The 21,026-nt window shown below is 37.1% G+C and overlaps 1 protein-coding gene across 3 annotated transcripts in view; it reads right to left on the bottom strand.

The window, feature by feature from the left end:
* The window catches only part of ESRRG (estrogen related receptor gamma), a 286,117-nt gene extending 268,447 nt beyond the window's left edge, over positions 1-17,670 (bottom strand). The window contains exons 1-2 of one of the 3 annotated variants that reach the window (XM_082252325.1): positions 17,427-17,670; positions 12,213-12,290 (exon numbers count right to left, since the gene is read on the bottom strand). In XM_082252325.1, the coding sequence (XP_082108451.1) occupies positions 12,213-12,290; positions 17,427-17,482 (134 nt within the window). In that variant the 5' untranslated portion in view covers positions 17,483-17,670. Of the gene's footprint in view, positions 1-12,212; positions 12,291-17,422 lie in introns of all 3 variants that reach the window. The other 2 variants (XM_082252326.1, XM_082252327.1) reach the window with 2 other exon arrangements.
* Positions 17,671-21,026: the final 3,356 nt, after the last annotated feature.

Raw genomic sequence — 21,026 nt, 5'->3', positions numbered from 1 at the left:
CCAAAACAGTGGGTTAATGACTGCCAAGAGTGAGAAGTGACCATCCCTGTGGGGTGATGAAATAAATTTAGTAGGCTTTTCACACAATGGGACAGTACGATCAGAAAACTACCTTGAGAGGGCAAGTAAGGCTAATGTTGATGTGTGTGTATGTGTATGTGTGTGCACAATATATTCAAGCTCAGGGAACAAAGAAGAGAGATTAAAGGGATATTCTAGCTTAATGGAAATGTAGACCCATGTCTGACACCTTTATTAATTGTCAGACATCCCTGCACTCCCTAACCAAGCAATGCAACTACAACTCATACTTTTTATTGCCTTGATAAAATAAATCCAGACACATACATTAGACAGTGGACAGATCTGTATCCAACAGACAAGACAACTTTTTTCTTTATACTGACAATAGCATAAAATAAACACTCATATTGTCTACACTGCATCAGTTCTTTCTCTACAGCTCACAAGCTAATATCCCTGCCACAATCAAAAAGTCACAAACACGCACATTTTTTTTCGTTGGAAGCTGAATAACGTTTTAGTATGGTTTTAAACACTGGAGGTTTTTGTAGCCGTATTAGTGCACTTGCGACAGAAACAATTGAGTACTGTCCGTGATACTTCTTTTAATTGCACTAATGTACAATTTTTCACGACAAGCTTTCGAGGTATGTCCCCTTCTTCAAGGTCCGAGCGGTATTAATTAAAAAAAAAAAACGTTAGTGAATTAGTACTGCTTGGGCCTTGAGGAAGGGGACATACCCCGAAAGCTTGTTCTGAAAAATTGTATGTTAGTGCAAATAAAAAATGTATCATGGACCCTACTTAATGGAACACTGGAGGGAAATTCGATCATTCAACAAATCCCAAACAAACCAAAAAGGTCAAGCAAACTTCATGTCAACAGTGTTCCTGTTGGAAATTAAATCCAGATACCCAAAACTAGTTGCAACAAGAGTAGTTACACTATCACCTTTCAAAAATGGCTGGTTTAATGTGGAATAGGTTCTAAGCAAGATAGCAGCTTTGTCCCTTCCAAACCACCCCATACTGTTTATTGCCATTAATTAGCCTGCTAAGGCAAAGGACAGTCATCTTATATTTGTTGTTTGTACTGGCATTACACCAATGGGCACCACCTGTCTACAAGCATATACTCCTCACGAAGTGAGGTAGGTGCACAGCTTTGACCTTTTGCACTATCTTCCTGGATTATTGCAGGGGCATAAAGACTGAGGCTATTCCTTCTGGACATCCATCAGGCTTTGGGGCTTCAGCATAGGTTGTGTTATGGATGATCTGGCTCTGCCCTGACAGCTGGCACAAACTGTCTAGTCCTCATTGTTGATGTCTCTTTATAGTTTAAACTGAACCAAACCACTAGCAAAGAGGGGTGATGGTTGAGAGTTTGCCCTACTCCCATACAGATCAATTCTAGGTGTGCAGCACATGGGGGAACTCCATCTTTCAGCCTCTCTACCCCTGACCTCACTGTGCCTCGTGTAGCCATGACATCACATTCTGTTAATGTCATAATAATGATAGCCTATTGACTGGGGTAGGAGGTTTCGCACAAGACAGTAAGTTTAGGGGGACAAGACTTATTAGGGGGCCTGCTTATAGGCCATCTTGTGCATAAATGAAAATCTGTCTAAATTAAGAGGGCCCCAACATAAGAAAATGGTTAAAAATATAAGACAACTTTATTTCATTAAAACCAGAATAAATGAACTAAATCATTCTGCCAACATTCTAAAAAAGCAAACCCTCTTAAACATTGAACTAATTTAACCTTTTTGGACTAGGAGGTTGGCAAACACATTATACTGTAGTACCTGGCTTCCACACAGTTAAAACTGCAACATACATTCAAGAGGACTAGTTCAAATTATTCACAGCCACGCAGAATTTGTCCTGTGTTGCACTAATAAAATTGGATTAATCATCATCCAACCAGGCCAAAGAAAAACATTATGGGGCACCATGGTGAGTTAGGAAAGGGACGGGAATGCCAAACAGCATTTGTAATCCCATAACTAGCAACAACAAAAAGTATATAAATAACTTTACAGCTAAAAAAATTGCCTGTATATGAATGGATTTTTTTCTCACCCAAGTCTTATTGATGAACATTGAGTCATTGAAATTCTATTGTGGTTTTTTTATTTGTTTGTTTTTACTTCTTCATATATTGTTGATGCAGATTACAGGGTACATTGAGTAATTCAGCCTTTGCCTCTCCAGGGTCTTAGGCCCCTTCCACATGGGCTTTCCGATCGGGTCCGCCTGCCAGTTTTTCAGGCTGACCTGATCAGATGCTCCATGCAGCCCTATGGTGCCCTATGGTGCAGTGGATGTCAGCGGACGACACCCGCTGCCACCTGATCCGATCCTGTACGTGAAATCCAGACGGATGGAAACCCTATTTTCTATCTGTCTGGAGAATCGGATCGGATAAGATCAGATAAAAATGGACAGGCGGTCCATTTTCATCCAATCTCCCATAGAGGAGAGCGGGGATCTGACAGCTCCGTCTCTGCAAAATAGGCGGATCGATCCCCGCTGAGCAAAACGGAGTCCGTCGTGTGCAATCTAATTTTATTTCTGAAGTGTCACAAAAAAGGGCCAGATTACAAAGAATTATTCCAATTAATTTACCAGTATGAGGTTTTGTTTGTTTTTTGTTTTTATTGTGGGAGGAAACTAAAGAATTGTGGGAGGAAATCCATGCACACGAAGAACATACATATTCTATTTGGATGTTGCCTTTGGTGGAAATTTAATCCAGAAACCAAGAAATGCAATGCAGAAGACCTAACCACATATATTCCATTGACACCCATTTGTATATTTTGCCTTATGGAGACACTATCACTTTGCCTGTACAGGCTATAATGGTAGTGCTTGCTTATAAAAAGACTGCCCTCTGCCGATGGACTGAAACACACCTCTCCAGCGATCCACCACAGCTCCATTCTCTGTCACAGTCGGTAACAAAATACCTAATATTGACTAGGGAAGAACTTGTAACATCAATCCATTCTTCATAAATTGTTTATACCCACGTGGGAGGAGGTCACATGCTCCCCCAAACCTGGAAGCACTAGGTATTTTGCAGTGGGTGAGCTAGAGGAAGAAGCAGACGGAGGTCACTAAAGAGATGAGTATCAGTGCGTTGGGGGGACTTTTCACAGAAATGGGCAAAGTGCCAGAGTTTTTTTTTTTTGCCCACCCTTTGAGAATTAAGAAAATTAGTTCTTTATCGCTGCTCTTCCGTGTTTGTATTGCTTTCATTTACATAAAACACTAAATATTTTTCAGACTTTTAATAGCCAATACAAAATTAGATATCCTAATTAATTATTTTACCTAAAGGTCAATATTTCTAAAAATTGATATTTGAATATTTTGGAGAGCAAGGCAGGCAATTGTGGACTAAATGACCTACCGTTGACAGTTTCCAATATATCTCATAGTCTTTAATAGTAAAACCATTGATTTCTACAATCTCTCATCCCAAGTCATATTGAAAGTACTCTGGTCTTACAGGAGCTTCACACCATTATCAAAAGAAGCAGTAGATGCAACCCCTAAATGATTGAGATTTAATTTACTACAGAACTCTGAATCATAAACAATTTCTATTTTTTAATAACATACTTGTTGTTTTCATCTTTTTTTTTTGTTCATTGCTGCTGATCTCCTGCAACCTCTTTACAACAATTCCATGTCTACATTCATTCCAGCAAAGGCTGTATGGCAAATCCTAGAGTGGGTTTTCTTGATGGTGGCAACAGTGAACCATGCCTGCACAATGTGGTGCTCGTGGTTTCCTTTGGAAGTTCATGTGAAAGAGTGACAACCAAACAGCACAACTGGGAGATAGTATAAGGGGACAGAGCGTTGTCACCCTACACTAATAGTGCCTGAAAAAGACCTTCATAGAAGGATTACCAAGTATTATTTGGATGATAGCTGCAGATTCGAAAATATTGAAAATTACTTTTGAAATGACATTACCATATTAAAGCATATATAAGATTTTAGTAATTGTGTTTACATCTACTTTCAACTACTTATCAGCAATACTGTACATATAGTTGGCCTGTTTGGTCACAGTTGAGAAGTTTTAAATAGGGCTCTGGAAATTCTTTCTGCTAATAATTAAATGGTTTGTAGTTTCAAATTGTTACAGACCCAACTCTGTGATTGTCCCCACACTTAAAAATAAAGTATTTTTTAAGACTGACATTTGGTCAATTTATCATCTTTGACCATTCAGTTTTCTTGTATTCCCCTGGTTGTCTGAGAGGGCTGAAAAGAGGCTCAATGGCTTATCGAATCGTATTGATTCCAGGGTGTCAGTGATCTAATCAAGAGCAATCAATACTAATCCAAAATCAATCAAAATACTTTTTACACTATCATTTATCAAATCAGAATGCAACAGCCACTTCCAAGCATAAAATGAAGAAAAATGAGAAAAGCGACAGAGAGGAACGGGAACAAAGAGTAAGTAAGGGAAAAAGGGAATACAAGCAGCTACCAGTTGAAAAACTCTCAAAATCTGTTAACCCCTTCCAAGAGGCGTCAAGATTTTAAATAAGATGTTACTCAACGTGACTGAATGAAGAACACAAGTCAACTTAACCATGTCTCTACTTAGTTTGGGATAAATTCAATGGAAAATACTGTTTTTACAGTTGGCTACTGTAAAATTCTATTATAACTTTGACTTGATTATGTCAGTGGTTTGTGGATAGCTGAAATATTATAAGGGCTGGCTATAGAAGGGCAGATATATCAATGAAAATGATGGGCTCTAACAAATAGTGTCATTCTTCCTCCAAACATGGTGGGATCTGCCAACTGGAATTCTTGCATGTGTGGTCGGCTTGTTTTTTATTCCTACAAGACCACTGCATGATGATTGACCACACATATGCTGTCAGAAAAAAATTCCAGTGGTCTTACAAACATTAACTACTAACAACAAGAAAAATTATTCTAAACCCATGTATAATGAAAAAAATATTCTGAGGTTTGTTTTGGATTATATCCTTAATATGTATCCTTATAATCTCTACATTTTCTGTTAGTAATTCTAATGAATAAAGATAGCTAATCTATCTCAACCAAAACTGGCCACCTAAAGCCAATAGTAATATAAGAGCTAAGTTCTCTCAAAATATATACATATATGCATGCACATTTCTGAATGTGCATTTAAGCAGACCTTCTTTGCTATTAGGTAACTCGAGTTTTAGGATCTGTGATCCTTTACAATTGTAACGCCTAAAAAAGTAAAACTTTATTGAGAGCATTGCATATTCTCATGAAAGGGAAATGAAGAGGTACATTTATGAGGCTTTATAGTAAACTTCAAAAACACACCCATGACAAAATAACATATGTCATCAATTCTAAAAAAGATAAATTGGAAAAAGTTGAGCCCGCTTTTAATAAAGGCGGATAGTGACTGCAATGGAAAAGGCTGACCTAAAAACCTGCACTGCAGCACCCGGCGCTACTGACACAGCAAGCGGTTGGTCAGGCTACGTTGCAGCAATGACTGCCAAATTTTACAATTATGCTTGCTTTTGTAAACGCAGCTGAATTTGTTAAAAAGATTTTGTTCACTGTGGCCCATTTGCTGCGTGGTTACGTAATGGAGAAGACTGTCTACATTAAGTGGATGCTTTGCCATCCTAATGCGTTTGAAAGTCTGTCGATCTTTTCCAGAATAATCGCCACCTACATTTTAATTTTGGAAGACTTCTATAGCATAGTTTTTCATGACTAGCCACTGTCCTATGGCTTCAGATACAGGAGCCTTTTTGTAGACTGCCTCTTGGTATCAACGTAAAAGATGATGACACACCAATCTCACATTCTTCCACTATCATAAAGTCATACGCATTTTTTGTCAATTAAACTTTTTGCCATGTTCTCTACAATAACCTAACCAAACACATTAGATGGAAAAGCACTGGTCTCATCTCTTTTTTTAATGTGATCTCTGCATATGACATGTTTTTTTAAGTCAGGTAATCTATCCCAGCATTCATAATTGTGCTTCACAAAAAGATATTAGTCTCTAACTTCAAGAAAAGACCGTCAGCCTGAAACATTCACTTCTGTTAATGTAAAAGCATTGGCATTTAACTGTATTCCAGATAAGACGGTGCCAGCAAAACTGATTATTCTTTTCTTATTCAAAGCATATCAGCGTTTCGAAAGCTCTTTCAATCTTATCAGGTGTATGAACAGTGAATTTACTGAAAAACAGTTTGTTCGGCTTCTCTCTTTCTGTGCTAGGCTATCAGATAAACCTGACTAACTAACTGTATTTATACACAATCATACCTAGAATGAAATCAGCAGCATAAATTTGTGATAATACAAACTACTGGCTCTACATTGAACAACATCGGACTCTCTAAGTATAGAAAAACAACCACCACCACGAAAAAAAAAAAAAAAGTCCTCTATTTACTCCAACACCTTATAAAGGGCGATAAATACCGATGGAATAAAACACGGCAAAATACCTAATTTAGTTTTAAAAGGCTTCCCTACATATTATGTCTCATTTTAAATAAAGGTGTTTATTAATTATGTTATAAAATGATATACACATGGGGCATAATTATTGCGCAGTAAATTAGACTTTCACCAAACAATTACTGGAGGTGAATCAATCACTGTCACTTAAAACACATGGACGATCCACCTGCAGTGAATGTTTGGTGAATGTTAGATCCAATGCTTTTTAAAATATGGCCCTATATCTTTCAATGAAGCAATTTAGTCAAATTTTTCATTTTGGTTAAACAAAAGGTAGAATTTATTAAGGAGTAGTTGTGCTATCGCCAAGGGTCTCTTTCCCTCATGCGTGCTTGAAATTTTTGGATGTTTTATTCCATAATTATTTATATACAATATCGGGCCCCGGGATAAGTTTTTGTGAACATGTTTGCTGCTACATTTTTATTTGGATGGATTTTTTTTTAACTCTTCTGTTAACTATAACATGTAATGGTCTGATTGAATGGCCTTCACAATGTAGGCTGTACTGTTTTGTGAACAAATCACTGTTTCTGTATTTCTAATTCTTCTAACTGATATGATCATGTTTCTCGACTTTCGCTTTTTTTACATCTAGTTCTTTCTATTCCTGTTTTTATTGTAATAAAAAAAGCTTATGGCACATAAAATATATAGTAAAAGTTATTTTTATCATAATGATGTAATAATTGAGAAATAAACTGTTAATAAAAAAAAGCTTCTGAAATTGCATATGGTATTGGGTTATTAAATCACGAGGCAGTTTACGCCTTAAAAAAAAAAAAAAGTCTTCCATTTTCTAAAGGCTTATGGTTTTTGAGCAGTCTTATGAAGATTCCTTGTTATTGCCAGTTAGATTACAGAATGTGACATGTTTTCACATTCTGTTCACAGCTACGCTCCCGGAACAAAACTGCTAAATAACACTGGTCTTTTATGTTTCTGCGCGCAGCAGTAGGATGACTTGTTAGTTGACATTATCTGTAACATGTCTGATGCTCAGTATTACTGTACAGACAAAGCTTTGAATAATTCTACTTTACCTTAAAAATGTTGGAGGGGACATTATCTGGGCTATAATACTAAGAGAAAATTCTGCAAAAATGTCCACAAAAATTTGATAAAAAAATAGGTAAAAAAAAACTTAGAAAAAACTTTGTCTTCAAATCTTAGCAAATGTTACATTAACAGTTAATCATACCCTTGGAATAAATACCTGAACTAGCTTAGTGAACAGTGTATCATCATAAAAATACCAAGAGTGATGTAGTCTAGAGGGAGAAAGATCAATCCTATGGTGTATTATTGTTACAGGTTAAAGGTCAACAAGGTTATGACATTTCCATATACATTGACAGTCAGTCGAGAGTCTATATTTTAGACTTGCCCTGCATTATATTTTTTTTACACGCACGTTTGGACAAATGAATTATAAAAAAAGATGGACCTCAATTTACACTAGGTGTGGTAGTGTTTTAGGCTGATACGTTAAACAATATGTTTGTAATAGATTTTAATATTTAATTATAAACCATGTTTTTGTTGGGGCTGCTAGGTCAAGAAGACATCTTTAATAATTTACTGTTGGCCAAGTCACACCGCCGCATGAACTGAATTATTTTATTCCTTAATTATGAAATGAATATGGTAATTATCTTAATGTTTATGACCATTTCCATCAAAGCGTCAACACTTAAACCACATTTTTAAGGGACTGCCGCTGACAGATTTATTAATCTTATCAATGACCAAAACTTTTTTGGGGATAAAATTTGAAACAACGACCTTTTAGTGGTTATGTACTGCCTACAAAATCAGAAAGTGTATTTAAAACTGATGGTAAAGCAGATGACACACGTACTCAATCAACCCACCTGAAAAATAGAATAAGCAAATGTATTTTAAGGCAATGAATTAATACATTTTAGTGTTCTTTTTTTAAAATGACTAGCTTGGTTGTAGATTAGGTCTGAAATAGCTTCAAGCACTGTTCTGTTAATGGAGCCCATTGCTTAGGCAAATAAACTAAGGATCTCAGGTGTGCACCAGCACAATGAATGAGAATTGGCAGTCACGTGCCCTATCCATGACCTCAAGACAAATGTTTTCAACGTGAGACTAATGAATTGGTTTTACAGTAAATGTTATGCATCACACGCACCTCTGGCACTGAAGGGGTTATTGTATTTTCAGCTTGAAATGCACGACTGCTTTGCTCTGACCTTCTGACAGCAAAGTTAATGCAGTGAATTTTTTCTAATTTGTTTGGCTATGCAATGTATTGTGGGCCTCTACTGCAGATTTTCAGTGCAGGAGCCCTATACTTTTTTCTTTTCTCTCTTATGAGTGAAGCTGTTCACATATGATTTCAGTTAGCTAACTGCTTTTAATCTATTAACAGTGGACTATAGCCAGTTCTTTGTTGATGGAGTGGTACCACCAACGTCAAGCTGCATTTCAGTCTCTACATCTTGGTCGATTCTTGTTTCAGCATCTGTGACATAGTGGCTACATGATGCATGGGACAGGTGTCATTCGAACTAATGTAATCCAGTGATTGGCCCTCTAATATGACCCGGCACCACCTGAGCTCAGTCCCTTTCTGATAGCAGAATAATAATTTGGTGCTGTGAAGTCTTCATTCAGTTATTAGGAATTCCTACTTAACCTCTCTGATTGCTCATGGGAGCAGGGCTGGTGTTGTTGTCTGACGTCCCAAGATATGAGATTATATACTTATATACACATGCTCTCCTGTCTTCTTCTCTAACTTTTCCTTGTATCTCTCTCCTCTCTCTTTCTCTTGTCTATTTATATATAAATATACATTTTTTCCCATAAAATAGTCATGGTAATTCATATATTTTGTATTGTCAATCAGAATTTGTATACCCCTTCTTTATGTAAACAGATAAAAAGGGCCATTTCATGTATTTACTAGTTACTGAATTCTGTTGACATGTTAAATGAAACCTTGAATGCCTTGGGTTTACATTAAACATGCAGCCACACAGTGTTCCGTGCTTACAGGAGGATAGTTAAGATATGGTAAAAAAGCAGCAACACCCCTGGAGCAACAATGATGGCAATCATCGTTGCATTCATTTTACATCCATAAAATTTTTTTTTTCATTCATAAGCATCTTACTAGAATACCTGTACCTATATTTTTTAATAGAAGATATAAGATTTTTATATAGATTTTTTGTATCTGATTCAGACTTTACAAAAGCAGGTATCTGATTAATAGTTTATTAATCTGAACATAACTTTGACGTAAATGCGCGTGCGTGTTTGTGTGTATGCATACAACAAAGAAATGGTTGGATAAGCTATAATTAAACTATAATTGTAAACTTAGCTTCCCTTTTCAATAACTCTTTTGCTTTTGTCTACCGTCTACTGAAAAAAATGCACCAAATATCTTGCCACTTAACACTTTTTTCCTCCCCAAGTCACCTACTTTTCAATGCTGCAGCAATATGATAAAACCCTTCAAACTTTCTTTTTTTTTTTTATTTCCAACTGACAATTTGAAAAAGAGTCCTGTCTAGTTTACATTTTCACACTTCATTACATGGGAAACACAAGTGCTACTAACAGATGGGCACCCTCTTTTGAAGGGCTGACAAGGGAAAATATAACAGGCCTATTTAGTGTGCAGACAATTCTGTTATTCGTAATTGAGCTGGTACCTTCTCTCTTTTTTAAAAAAAATCTATTGTAGAAAAACAGTCGCTCAGAACCCTTAAAGTGTGCATATCAAAGTTGTTACTGATAACGGAATTACTTAATCTTTACCAAACAGAAAAGAAGTGTTCTTCAATTTTTTAATATAATTTTTAGTGATTAATATATATATATGATTTTGATCTCTATTATTCACTGTCAATGTATGATGGGAATCAATTAGCTACAATGGAAATGGTCATATGACTTTTTCACAAGAAAAGAAGTTCTTAATTCAGAGTGTTCAAAATATTCTATTAATTATATTATTAAAAAAAAAAAAAAAAAAAAAAGGTTAGTATGTATGAGAAGATTCCTTTGCATTTTTAAGTAAGGCCAAACCTTACATTTAAAAACTCTGTGCTGATAGAAAAATGATGCCTTGTGTATGTCGATTTTTTTTTCTTCCCCATTTTTTTTTACAATGTTGATTGAATCTTCTTGACAATAACTCAACCATCTCAGGTTTTACACAGATGTCAGCGCTGCTCACTAAGACATTATGCCCATCATTGGCAACCCCTGATGTTTTGACCCAATAAGAAGGTAGAGGTGAACTAAATCAATTCACAGTATTCTACCGAAATGTATAATATAATAACATCTCCATATACAGCTTCATAAAAGCATTCTAGCGTCTTCAAAAATAAACATAGATTTCAAAAATAACTTGCAAAGTTTTCATTTTAAATTCAAATAGTTTGATGTCTGCTTAAAAAAAAAAAAACTACAAAGGCATTTGTTAGAATTAGTTGCACTAAATAGGCAAACTCTTTAAATTGTCTCTGAAACACATAGCTCGGAGAGAAAAAAATAACAATACCACCTGCTTGACCCTATTATTACACTATACAAGGCTTATTTGATTTGGGAAAAATGATTCTCTATTTAATAAAAGCCCAACATACTAACTCAATGTGGTACATGGACTGGGCATCCTTCCCATGTAATATACACCTTTCTTTGATAACTGTATTTACTCAAAAGTAAACTGGGAAAATAGCAGCAATAAAAAAATGAAAGAAAACAGGATTACCAATAATGATCAAATAGCAAAGCCCAGAAAGACATAACAGAAGTTTAATAATGCAAGTAGACACTAACATATGCATACAAGCAAAAAAAAAAAAAAAAATACTAAGTGTATGTTCCTCATAATTTTTCTAAGTATTATATGTAAATGTATTTCCTCTATATAACATTAAGGAATTTAAATTTAAATAATGCTCAGGTTAATTTAAAAAAAATGCTATAACCATATTAACCGTATTTTCTACTACAGTACGTAACTACTATGTAACAGGCAGTGTGTTGTACCAAGCACAGCATAATGCCCCAGTTATCTTAGGTTATAGACTATGACAGTAGATTACGGAAGAGATTGTTGTCAGCAAGCCACTGAATATACATACTAGCGGCAGCTAAATACCTATCTTCCACACTTATGGTATATATATATATATATATATATATATATATATATATATATATATATATATATATATATATATATATATATTTGGAATTTACTGAAAACATAAAGTTGTCAGGAAATCCACATGTTTTTGAATGATACAAAACTGTATATGTTTGCAAAAATTACGGTTTAAAAAGAAAATAATGCTATCTCTAAGTGGCTAGAAATCCATATTTTAATTATATAATTCTATTGAACAAAGCATGATACATGGAATCAAAATATACTGAGGCATATAAGTAAAACAATGAGTATGCAATGAGATACAGTGTTGCTTTGCCAAAGATTAGCAGTATTGTTAGTAATAGTGGTGGTGGGCATAGAAATAATAATAATAATAATCTTAACAATGGAAAAATATAAAACACAAAAAAAACACATGAAAATTGAAAAGGCATCACATACAGAAAAAAAGTGAAAAAATATACATTCCTACCATGAAGGTAAGGTTTTATTTTCTGAAAAAGTGTTCGTCCTCACATTAACAGCATGTCTGTGTACATATACCATTTCCCTAAGATAAAGATAAAAGAATTTATCAGTTGTCTGGGGGAAATGCTTTACAAAAAAAATAACAAAGCAAAACATTTCCACCATTGATTAGTGAGAAAATAAACAGTATATAGCATGTAAATCATATGTGCTATCTATTAAGCATGCATATAGATGAATAGGTATACCTAATATTAGGGTGTATAAATTTATATCTATGTAAAATGGTATATTTTAAAAGCAAATAATGCAACAAGAATTTATTTATCTCAGGGTGCTAAAGGAAAAAAATGTCTGCATATTTTTTTTTTTGCCCTGTACTTTAACACACATACAGTCATGTACACAGTTGCAATGTAGTTACTGCACTCTAATCTCACATAGTTCTACAATCACAGATGTGACATCAAGGTGTAAGAGGTCTTTTCGAGAAAAATACACACACACACAAACACACACAAACACGCTTAGCGGAGTTTCATATATGTCCAGAGGAGGACAGAGCGGTATGTGGGTATCAAACACACACACATAGGACAAGTTGGAAAGCCCAAGCAGAGGAAAGGAAAGAAGATGTAATGACTAGTTCTATGTGTCAGGCTGCTGGGACTAAGGGTGTCACTCCTACACTATCAAACACACACATAAAGCAGGACTGGAGGCAGAGAGGCTAAATATTTTACTGTCAGAGCATGTCTAGGATAGGAATTCATTTCTCTCCCATGTACTTCAGGACAATGACAATCTAATACAAGGCTATGGGATGGCAAGGAGGGAAATATGGTGGGCACACTGGGCAAGTAGGAAAATATCTTGTATAGGTCGCAGGCATGGAATAAAGGGATTTTTTTTTTTTTTTTTTTGCAGCACTGATAATAGTATTGATTAAGTCATAATAATAATAATAATAATAATAATAATAATAATAATACTATTATTACTACTAATAATAATAATTATAATACTAATAATAATAATGATAATAATAATACAAATTACCGTGCCAATATTAAAATATGTAAAATTCATATCACTCTACTAAATGTATTGCGTTATACAGCTTTGCATATTTTTTGCGCATGTGTGGGTGTGTATGTGTATGGTGCTGTGTGTTTGTGTGTACATGTATATTCAGGCATGACTCTGTGGACAGTAGGCACATTAGAGGAAATCATGCATGTCTTGTTCTATCTATCTATCTATCTATCTATCTATCTATCTATCTATCTATCTATCTATCTATCTATCTATCTATCTATCTATCTATCTATCTATCTATCTATCTATCTATCTATCTTTCTATCATTCTTTTTCTTTACTATATACAGTAATTTACATCTGACAAGATAACTAAAAAGCAGGATAGTTAAAACCATAGGCAGAATTTGGTCAGACGATTTCCCAAAACACCATTATCAGTGTATTACGTTTTAACCCTCACGCATTTAACAAACTGCAGCAATGCAAGCTACGAAGGCAAAGGTGTTCCTTACAATTTATTTAGATTCTGATATTTAAACCTACCCAACAACTACAATCCACCTAACTCAGGGTTTGCTAGGGTTAGATATTTTGGGGTGGGGGAGGGGGGGGGGGTTCCCCAAGCCCTCATCAAGGCAGCAGGAAAAAAAAAGCAATGGCACATTCTTTAATGCTCAATGACAATGTGCTTACCTTCAAGCAAAAGTTACAAGATGGTGAATTAGGATGCAGCTACTAAGATTGAACTTGATGTTATCTGAAAACTTTGGAAACCCCCAACCAAAGCCCATCACTTTACTGAATGAAAATGACCCAGCCATGACTTTGTTTAAAATCAGTTTTTAACTCTACAAGCATACTTTGAACAATGGGCCCAACCATTGAAATGTGGGCACAATTATTAGCTGGGGTTGTTGATCATTTCTAATTATATGTTCCAGTTTGTAGAATGTACGTTTCATGCCTGTTTTCTGGAGAAGAGTAGCTAAAATGTTGGCACCCTGCCTGGAAGTCTGTATTTATTTTAAATGTTTTTGCAACTAAAAAAATGGGTAGGGGTGGGGAGTAGTGTTGGTGGGGGGGTTGGGGGAAAGGGGCAACTAAATGGTCTACTGTACCATTAAAAGGCATCCATTTGCAATGAAAAGCGGCAAAGGACCAACTATTCTGGGAAATGAATGGGTATCCACAAGGGCTTTGCTATTAACATGGGTTAATTACAGCTGCAACGCATCGGGCTCAGTAAGTAAAAGAGCACAACTATAGGACATTAAAATGAGCATTCAGCTGTCAGGTTGGAATGTCAATGTTGAGGGGACACAAGATATTTTCAGCACTCTTCCCAAAAAAATCTAAACTCAGCATGATGAGGAGAAAAAAATAAATAAATAAATACATTTATCATACAAAGTTGAAGCATGGGTCTAAGGTAGCTAGCTAAGTCACTAACCTACCAAATCTGTATGTTGCAACCTTTAAAGACCATAAGATCTTTTTTGGAACCCTTTAGGCTGACGTTACAGTGAAAGCCATGCTCTTCAGCTCCTGCTTGATAAGTTACACCAAATCTATTCCCTGAAGCTCCCACTCTGCAAGGCTCATGGATGCTTTATTGACACAAGCTCTCTGGGGACAAAACTTTAAGATATAAAAAAGTAAAGCAAGGGAAAGGAGATCCCAGTCAGTGCAGCACAATTCTGAGATCTCAGCTGGGAACCTGATCACTTAAAAGCAATCATTTAAGATTGTGTACTCACTTATTGCACTAATGTCATCTTATCTCAGAGTCCTGACAAGCAGTAGCTCTCTCGTATCAACATTACACTTGCTACAGTTTAAGCATTTCTTGTGCTTTCCAAAAAAAAAAAAGCAAAAAAAAAATAAAAATAAATAAATTAAGGCCATAAAATGTAGTAATTAGCTTCTATAAAATTGTATCCTAGTGTCATACAGACTTCAATCTTTCCCTTCTATTGTTTTACTAAACTGTTACTAAACAGGAGCTCCTTCTCTCCCTATTTTGGACTGTTTCATTTGCCTTTCCGCTTTCCAACAGCTGTGACAACTGTTAAAACAGTCAGTAAAATTAAGTCAGCTCTATAATCCCTTAGTCAATGTAACATTTTAATCAGAAGTGGAAGGAGTTTTATCTAAAGAGCCTACTGTTTTCATTTCCAAGGATGAGATTGACACATATGTCAAAACGGGCCCATACATTTATTGCATCTGTTGCCTTAATAACAATTATTTTTAAAGAAAAGGGGGGGGGCACACGTATGTGGGCTTAGGTTATCACATTCTCAACTGTCTGACACCCAAGCACTACTTGTCTCGAGCACACAGTTGTCGAATGTTCCCGAAAAGATTTTCATTATTTCAATTTTAGATCAAAACAGGGCAGGCGGTCAATTTAACAAATTCTGAAAGCACGTTGGTACGTTGGCAAGGCATGTGGTACCTGACAATACAAGTGTAAAGTTTTTGCACTGTAAAAAGTACAAAGCACTTTTTCGATGCAAAAATATACCAAGCAAACTTGTGCAAATTTGTGCAAAATTGTGCAAATTTTGTAAGGCTAGAAAGGGGCCGTAGAGTGAACGCGCAGGACAACTATTACTTCTGCACTATGCGGTACAAGCTTTAAAACGCTGTCCCTGCATCTGACATCTGCACACAGATCGTTTCCATGCATCTTCCTTAAGAGGCTTATCGAAACTAATCATTTAAATTAGGTATAAGAAGGTAAATTTAAGAAAGCTTCTTTAGTAAAGACAGAGCGTTGACCACACTTCAAAAGGTTGTTTCTTATTTACTGCACAGCAAACTTGAAAAACTTCAGGATAAGGAATTGGCGTCTAAGAATTTATGATGGGTGACAGTACCTAATTCAAGCACCTGCCTCTTGTGTTGTAAGCCTTTAAGCCTGATAGCCTCCTACAGTTTTTTTTTTTTAAAGATTTAGCCTTTAGTTATTTACTTCCTCGTTTTATCTAACATTCACGTGGCTACCTTTAGATCCCAACTGAGAAATATGCAGTTACTTCTAATTCCCAAAGCATCATTGCAAGCTGTATTTGCAGTGAGGTCAGCATGTCTGCAGCCTAAGTGCTACTCTCCAGCTCTGACACAGGCACACATGGTCTTGTGTTCAGCTTACAATACCAGAGACTATCCCCACAATTACAGATGCTTGGCTTCATTGTTAGAGTGTAGCAGTGCGACCGGCCCCACATGACACAAATGGATCTGTGACAGATGCAAAGATATCCTGACCGTAAGCAAAAAAAAGAACAAACTGCTCAATAAGAAACTGACCGAACACAATGAAGCACAACTAGATTTTGGATGGGTCTACCTTATATCTTTTTTTTCATGCTTTTTAATTTTTTATATTACAAAACAGAGGGGGGGAGGGAATAAAGAAACTTAAATGCAATTTTTATTTTCTGCAGGTCAAAATCATCTTAACTAGCTGGGTTACTCATTGACCGATCCCTATCCTAGTTAATGCTTACCCACCTAGAATTCTTACTCGAGGCTGAGAAACAGAAGACTGCTTCGCAAATAGTTCTCCAAACATGCTTTACCATTTTCAAGTCATTATCCCACAGCACTGAGCGTGCCACTTGTACTGAGTCTATGACAGGCTGCAAACACAACAAGCAGATCTAAGGTCTGAATGGCATGCAGGTTTAGCTCTGTCCAGGGGGTGGTGGTGGTAAGGGGGGTGGGGGGGGGAGAGACAGAGAGAGAGAACGAGAGAGAGAAGGCTTCTAAGAAAATATGCTGCACCCTCGTGAAACGACACATTTGAACACTTTGCTAAGCTTTTGTGCCAAGTGCCTATTCTTAGTACCTGAATAAGGAGAGCCTGACGTACAGCTGTCCCCTTGATTGTGGCAGGACTCACAGTGGAAGGTAACAGTAACAATTCCCAACTCACACAATTAATAAAAAAAAAAAGGAGCAAACCCTCGGCACAATAGAGAGACAAGACTAGCAAACAGAAAAGAAGACTAGCAAACATAGATCACTCATGCACAGAAATCCTCTTAGCCTCTACCTGCATTCTCCATCCTAATGTAAGGCATTGTGTAAAAGGAAGATTAAACAAAACAGACAAAAAAAAAAAATACAAAAATCAACAAAATAAAGAACAAGAACAAGAGGTACCTACTCTTCTTCGTAGTGCAGGGAAAAAGACTCAGGAAGGCAAAGTTCTACCGAATCCATGTGCGCCCGGCAACCATAATTTGTGCACCCCAGCTATAAATCAAAGTTTCCTTGTCAGAGGGACAGTTGCAATTAACACAAATGTTCTCCTGGTGACAAGCCTATAGGCACAGCCAGTTGGGACCAAAAGCTCTCACACTCTCCTAATCAAGGACTTAAAGCCCCGATTGCAGCTTATTAATATGAAGTAGAGCTTTACATATGCAGTCCCTCTGGCCCACATGGCTATTGGATTGGTGGGAGGGTGGCCAATGAAGAGCAAGGGAGGGCAGGAGCTCCGCACATTGTGACAGCTAGGCAGGTACTAAGGGAGGGGGGAAAGGAACAGAGTGAGGACGGACTGAGATAGAGGGAAAAGCTCTCATGAGCTAGAAATGTTTCCTTTGGGCTACAATACAAAGAGGGAATAAAAGGTTTCTCTGTTTGGGCATTAAACGTTTGTTATAACATTAAACACAACTCACCAGAGCCAAATGAAAGAAAGATTTCCTGTACAGTAGCTCCCTTTTTTTTTCTTCTCTATACTAAGTCAGGGGCATTAAGTTTTTACATTGCTTCCCTGCATGTCAATTTCTCAGATTTTTTTTTATATGCTTTGTAGCAATTTGACATTTTTTCCCCCACCTTGTTTTTTTTTTATTTTTTTTTATTGTATGTCTTCTCTTAGACTTGAGCTAAAGTAGTTCTTTTCTTGCATTAGGGTTAACGACACAGTTCTAACAAATCATCAGAAATTTTTATTGGGTGTCAATGTTATCTCCAATTTTATCTCCGTTTGGTTATTCTGCGAGGCTGGTGGTCGCATCGGTTCCTGCTCGCCGCCCAGCGCAAAAGGGCTGTCTGGCCCTGAAAGGGTTAATGCTATTTTAAAAGGGGGTAATGGTATATGGAGCCCTGCGGTCTGTGCGGTTTGGAAAAAATGCCCAAATTTTTGCACCGTTTTGCATGTGTCACAATACCGATTTAATAGACGATCTACAATCTCTGTTGGTTTGTAGCGCAATGCCGGAGATGGCTCTGATAAGGTTAAAAATTACCTTCAGCTGTAAGCGTTCGCTGCGTTTTCTTGCTTCAGGTAAATTTCTCTCCCCCCATTTTCTTTTTACAATTTTATTAGGAAGGCTTTTGGTTGCGCGCTGTTAACCGTTCGAGGCTACGTCTGCGTTGAACGCCCCCCCCCCCTTTCCCTGAAAGGGTTAATATTAAAGAATAAATGGCTACCGGCGATGACATTTTATTGCATAAGATATAGTTTGCTAATGCAATTTTCATCGCTACGGTCAGCTCGTCCGGGATGCGAATGCTTGCGATTTTCTAAATTCTCGCTAAAGCGTTCATTACTACCTGCAGTGAAGTGTCTGATAGAGTAACTTTTGGTATCATGGTTATTCATGTAAATTTATACTGCGTGCAAAAAGATTCCCATCACAGAATTTTTAATCGGACTTTTCTGCGAATGCGACATACAAAGCATTGTGGTTTTTTTTTTTTAAATAATGTTTTGCTCTGTAAGCTACACAGTGCCTGCAAGGTGTTGTCACTTGCCCGTGATGGGGTTAATATTATATCGCCGTTGTGTGGAAAAGGGTAAAACTGAACCTTCTTGGTGAGCCTAGACACCTCTGATGCTGACGGGGTTAAGTGTGTGCTAAGACACACATAACACTCATATGTTTATCTAGATAAATACACGCCTTCGTGCACTTGTCAACCCCCATTGCTTTTTAACTGAGCGAGCAAGTATGAACCAAATTTAACACGTCTAGAGCACAAATTCAGATTATGTTAAAAACAATGGGAAAAGCTGGGGCAGTCACATTGATCAATCCCTTTCTTCTATCTGTCAGCGAGCAGATTACAGCGCACTAACCTCACACTGCTGGAACTCCTAACAAGATAAAGGCGAGTACGCTACAGTAGCCCGCGCAGGGGACAACTACTGCACACGCGTGTAAACAATAAAAGTGGGGATTTTCTGGCGGCGGCGACCATGTACTCTGGCCCAAATAATAACATTCCGATTCATCAAAAAACGCCCAGGCTGTAATTAAACCCTTGTGAAAATTGATACCGAATCGCCTGACGTAATATTCCACAAATTTTCTTCTCGGAGCCGGTGGAACATAATTGCCCTGCGTGCTTTATAAATAGAAAAGGGAAACAAACCAAACGGAAGGGATATAGTGTAACGTGTGTCAGGTTCTGAAGGTGTTAACCTTTTCACTGACTGATTTAGTGGAGCTTTAACAATTGGCGACACATACCAGTGGTACAGTGTATGGTGGTGTAACTCATAGCAACCAGGGAAGCCTTCATCTTTTCAGGACAGTATATTCTTAATTGGTTGCTATTGGCTACTGCCCTTGGCAAATGGTCACTGCCCTTATAGCTAGAGGAGTCCAAGGTATGGTGCAAGGTGTCATAACGCATAGCAACTGAGTAGCCTTCATCCTTTCATGATGGTATAATCTTCATTGGTTGCTATTGGCTACTGCCCTTGGCACATGGTCGCTGCCCTATGTTTTATGTCTTAGCTTTATAGGTAGAGGAGTCCAAAGAATGGTGCAAGGTGTCGTAACCCATAGCAATCAGGAAGCCTTCATCTTTTCATAATGGTAAAATCTTAATTGGTTGCTATTGGCTACTGCCTTTGACAAATGGTCACTGCCCTTTGCTTTAAGCCTTAGCTTCAGCGTTATAGCTAGAGGAGTCTGAGGTATGGTGCAAGGTGTCGTAAAAGCCCATAGCAACTGGAAAGCCTTTATCTTTTCAGGACGGTATAATTTTAATTGGTTGCTATTGGCTACTGTCCTTGGCACATGGTCACTGTCCTATGCTTCATTTCTTAGCTTTATAGCTAGAGGAGTCTGAGGTATGGTGCAAGGTGTCATAATGCATAGCAACCGAGAAGTCTTCATGCTTTCATGATGGTATAATCTTAATTGGTTGCATTTGGCTACTTGGCTACTGCCCTTGGCACATGGTCACTGCCCTATGCTTTATGTCTTAGCTTTATAGCTAGAGGAGTCCGAGGTATGGTGCAAGGTGTCATAACGCATAGAAACTGGGTAGCCTTCATTCTTTCATGATGGTATAATCTTCATTGGTTGCTATTGGCTACTGACCTTGGCACATGGTCACTGCCCTATGTTTTATTTCTTAGCTTTATAGGTAGAGGTGTCCAAGGAATGGTGAAAGGTATCATAGCAATCAGGAAGCTTTCATCTTTTCATGATGGTAAAATCTTAATTGGTTGCTATTGGCTACTGCCTTTGGCACATGGTTACTGCGCTATGCTTTAACACTTGTCGACTCACACCAGAGGTACAGTGTATGATGTTGTAACCCATAGCAACCGGGACGCCTTAATCTTTTCATGATGGTAAAATCTTAATTGGTTGTTATTGGCTACTGCCTTTGGCACATGGTCACTGCCCTATGCTTTATAGCTAGAGGAGTCGGAGGTACCATGCAAGGTGTCCTAACCCATATCAACCAGAAAGCATTCACCTTTTCAACCCATAGCAACTGGGAAATTGGGAAG

Source organism: Pelophylax lessonae, assembly GCF_965119305.1.
Source record: "Pelophylax lessonae genome assembly, chromosome: 3".
Classification (NCBI taxonomy): Eukaryota; Metazoa; Chordata; class Amphibia; order Anura; family Ranidae; genus Pelophylax; species Pelophylax lessonae.
Note: the sequence above shows the minus strand (reverse complement) of the source record. Positions and strands in the feature narration are given on the sequence as shown.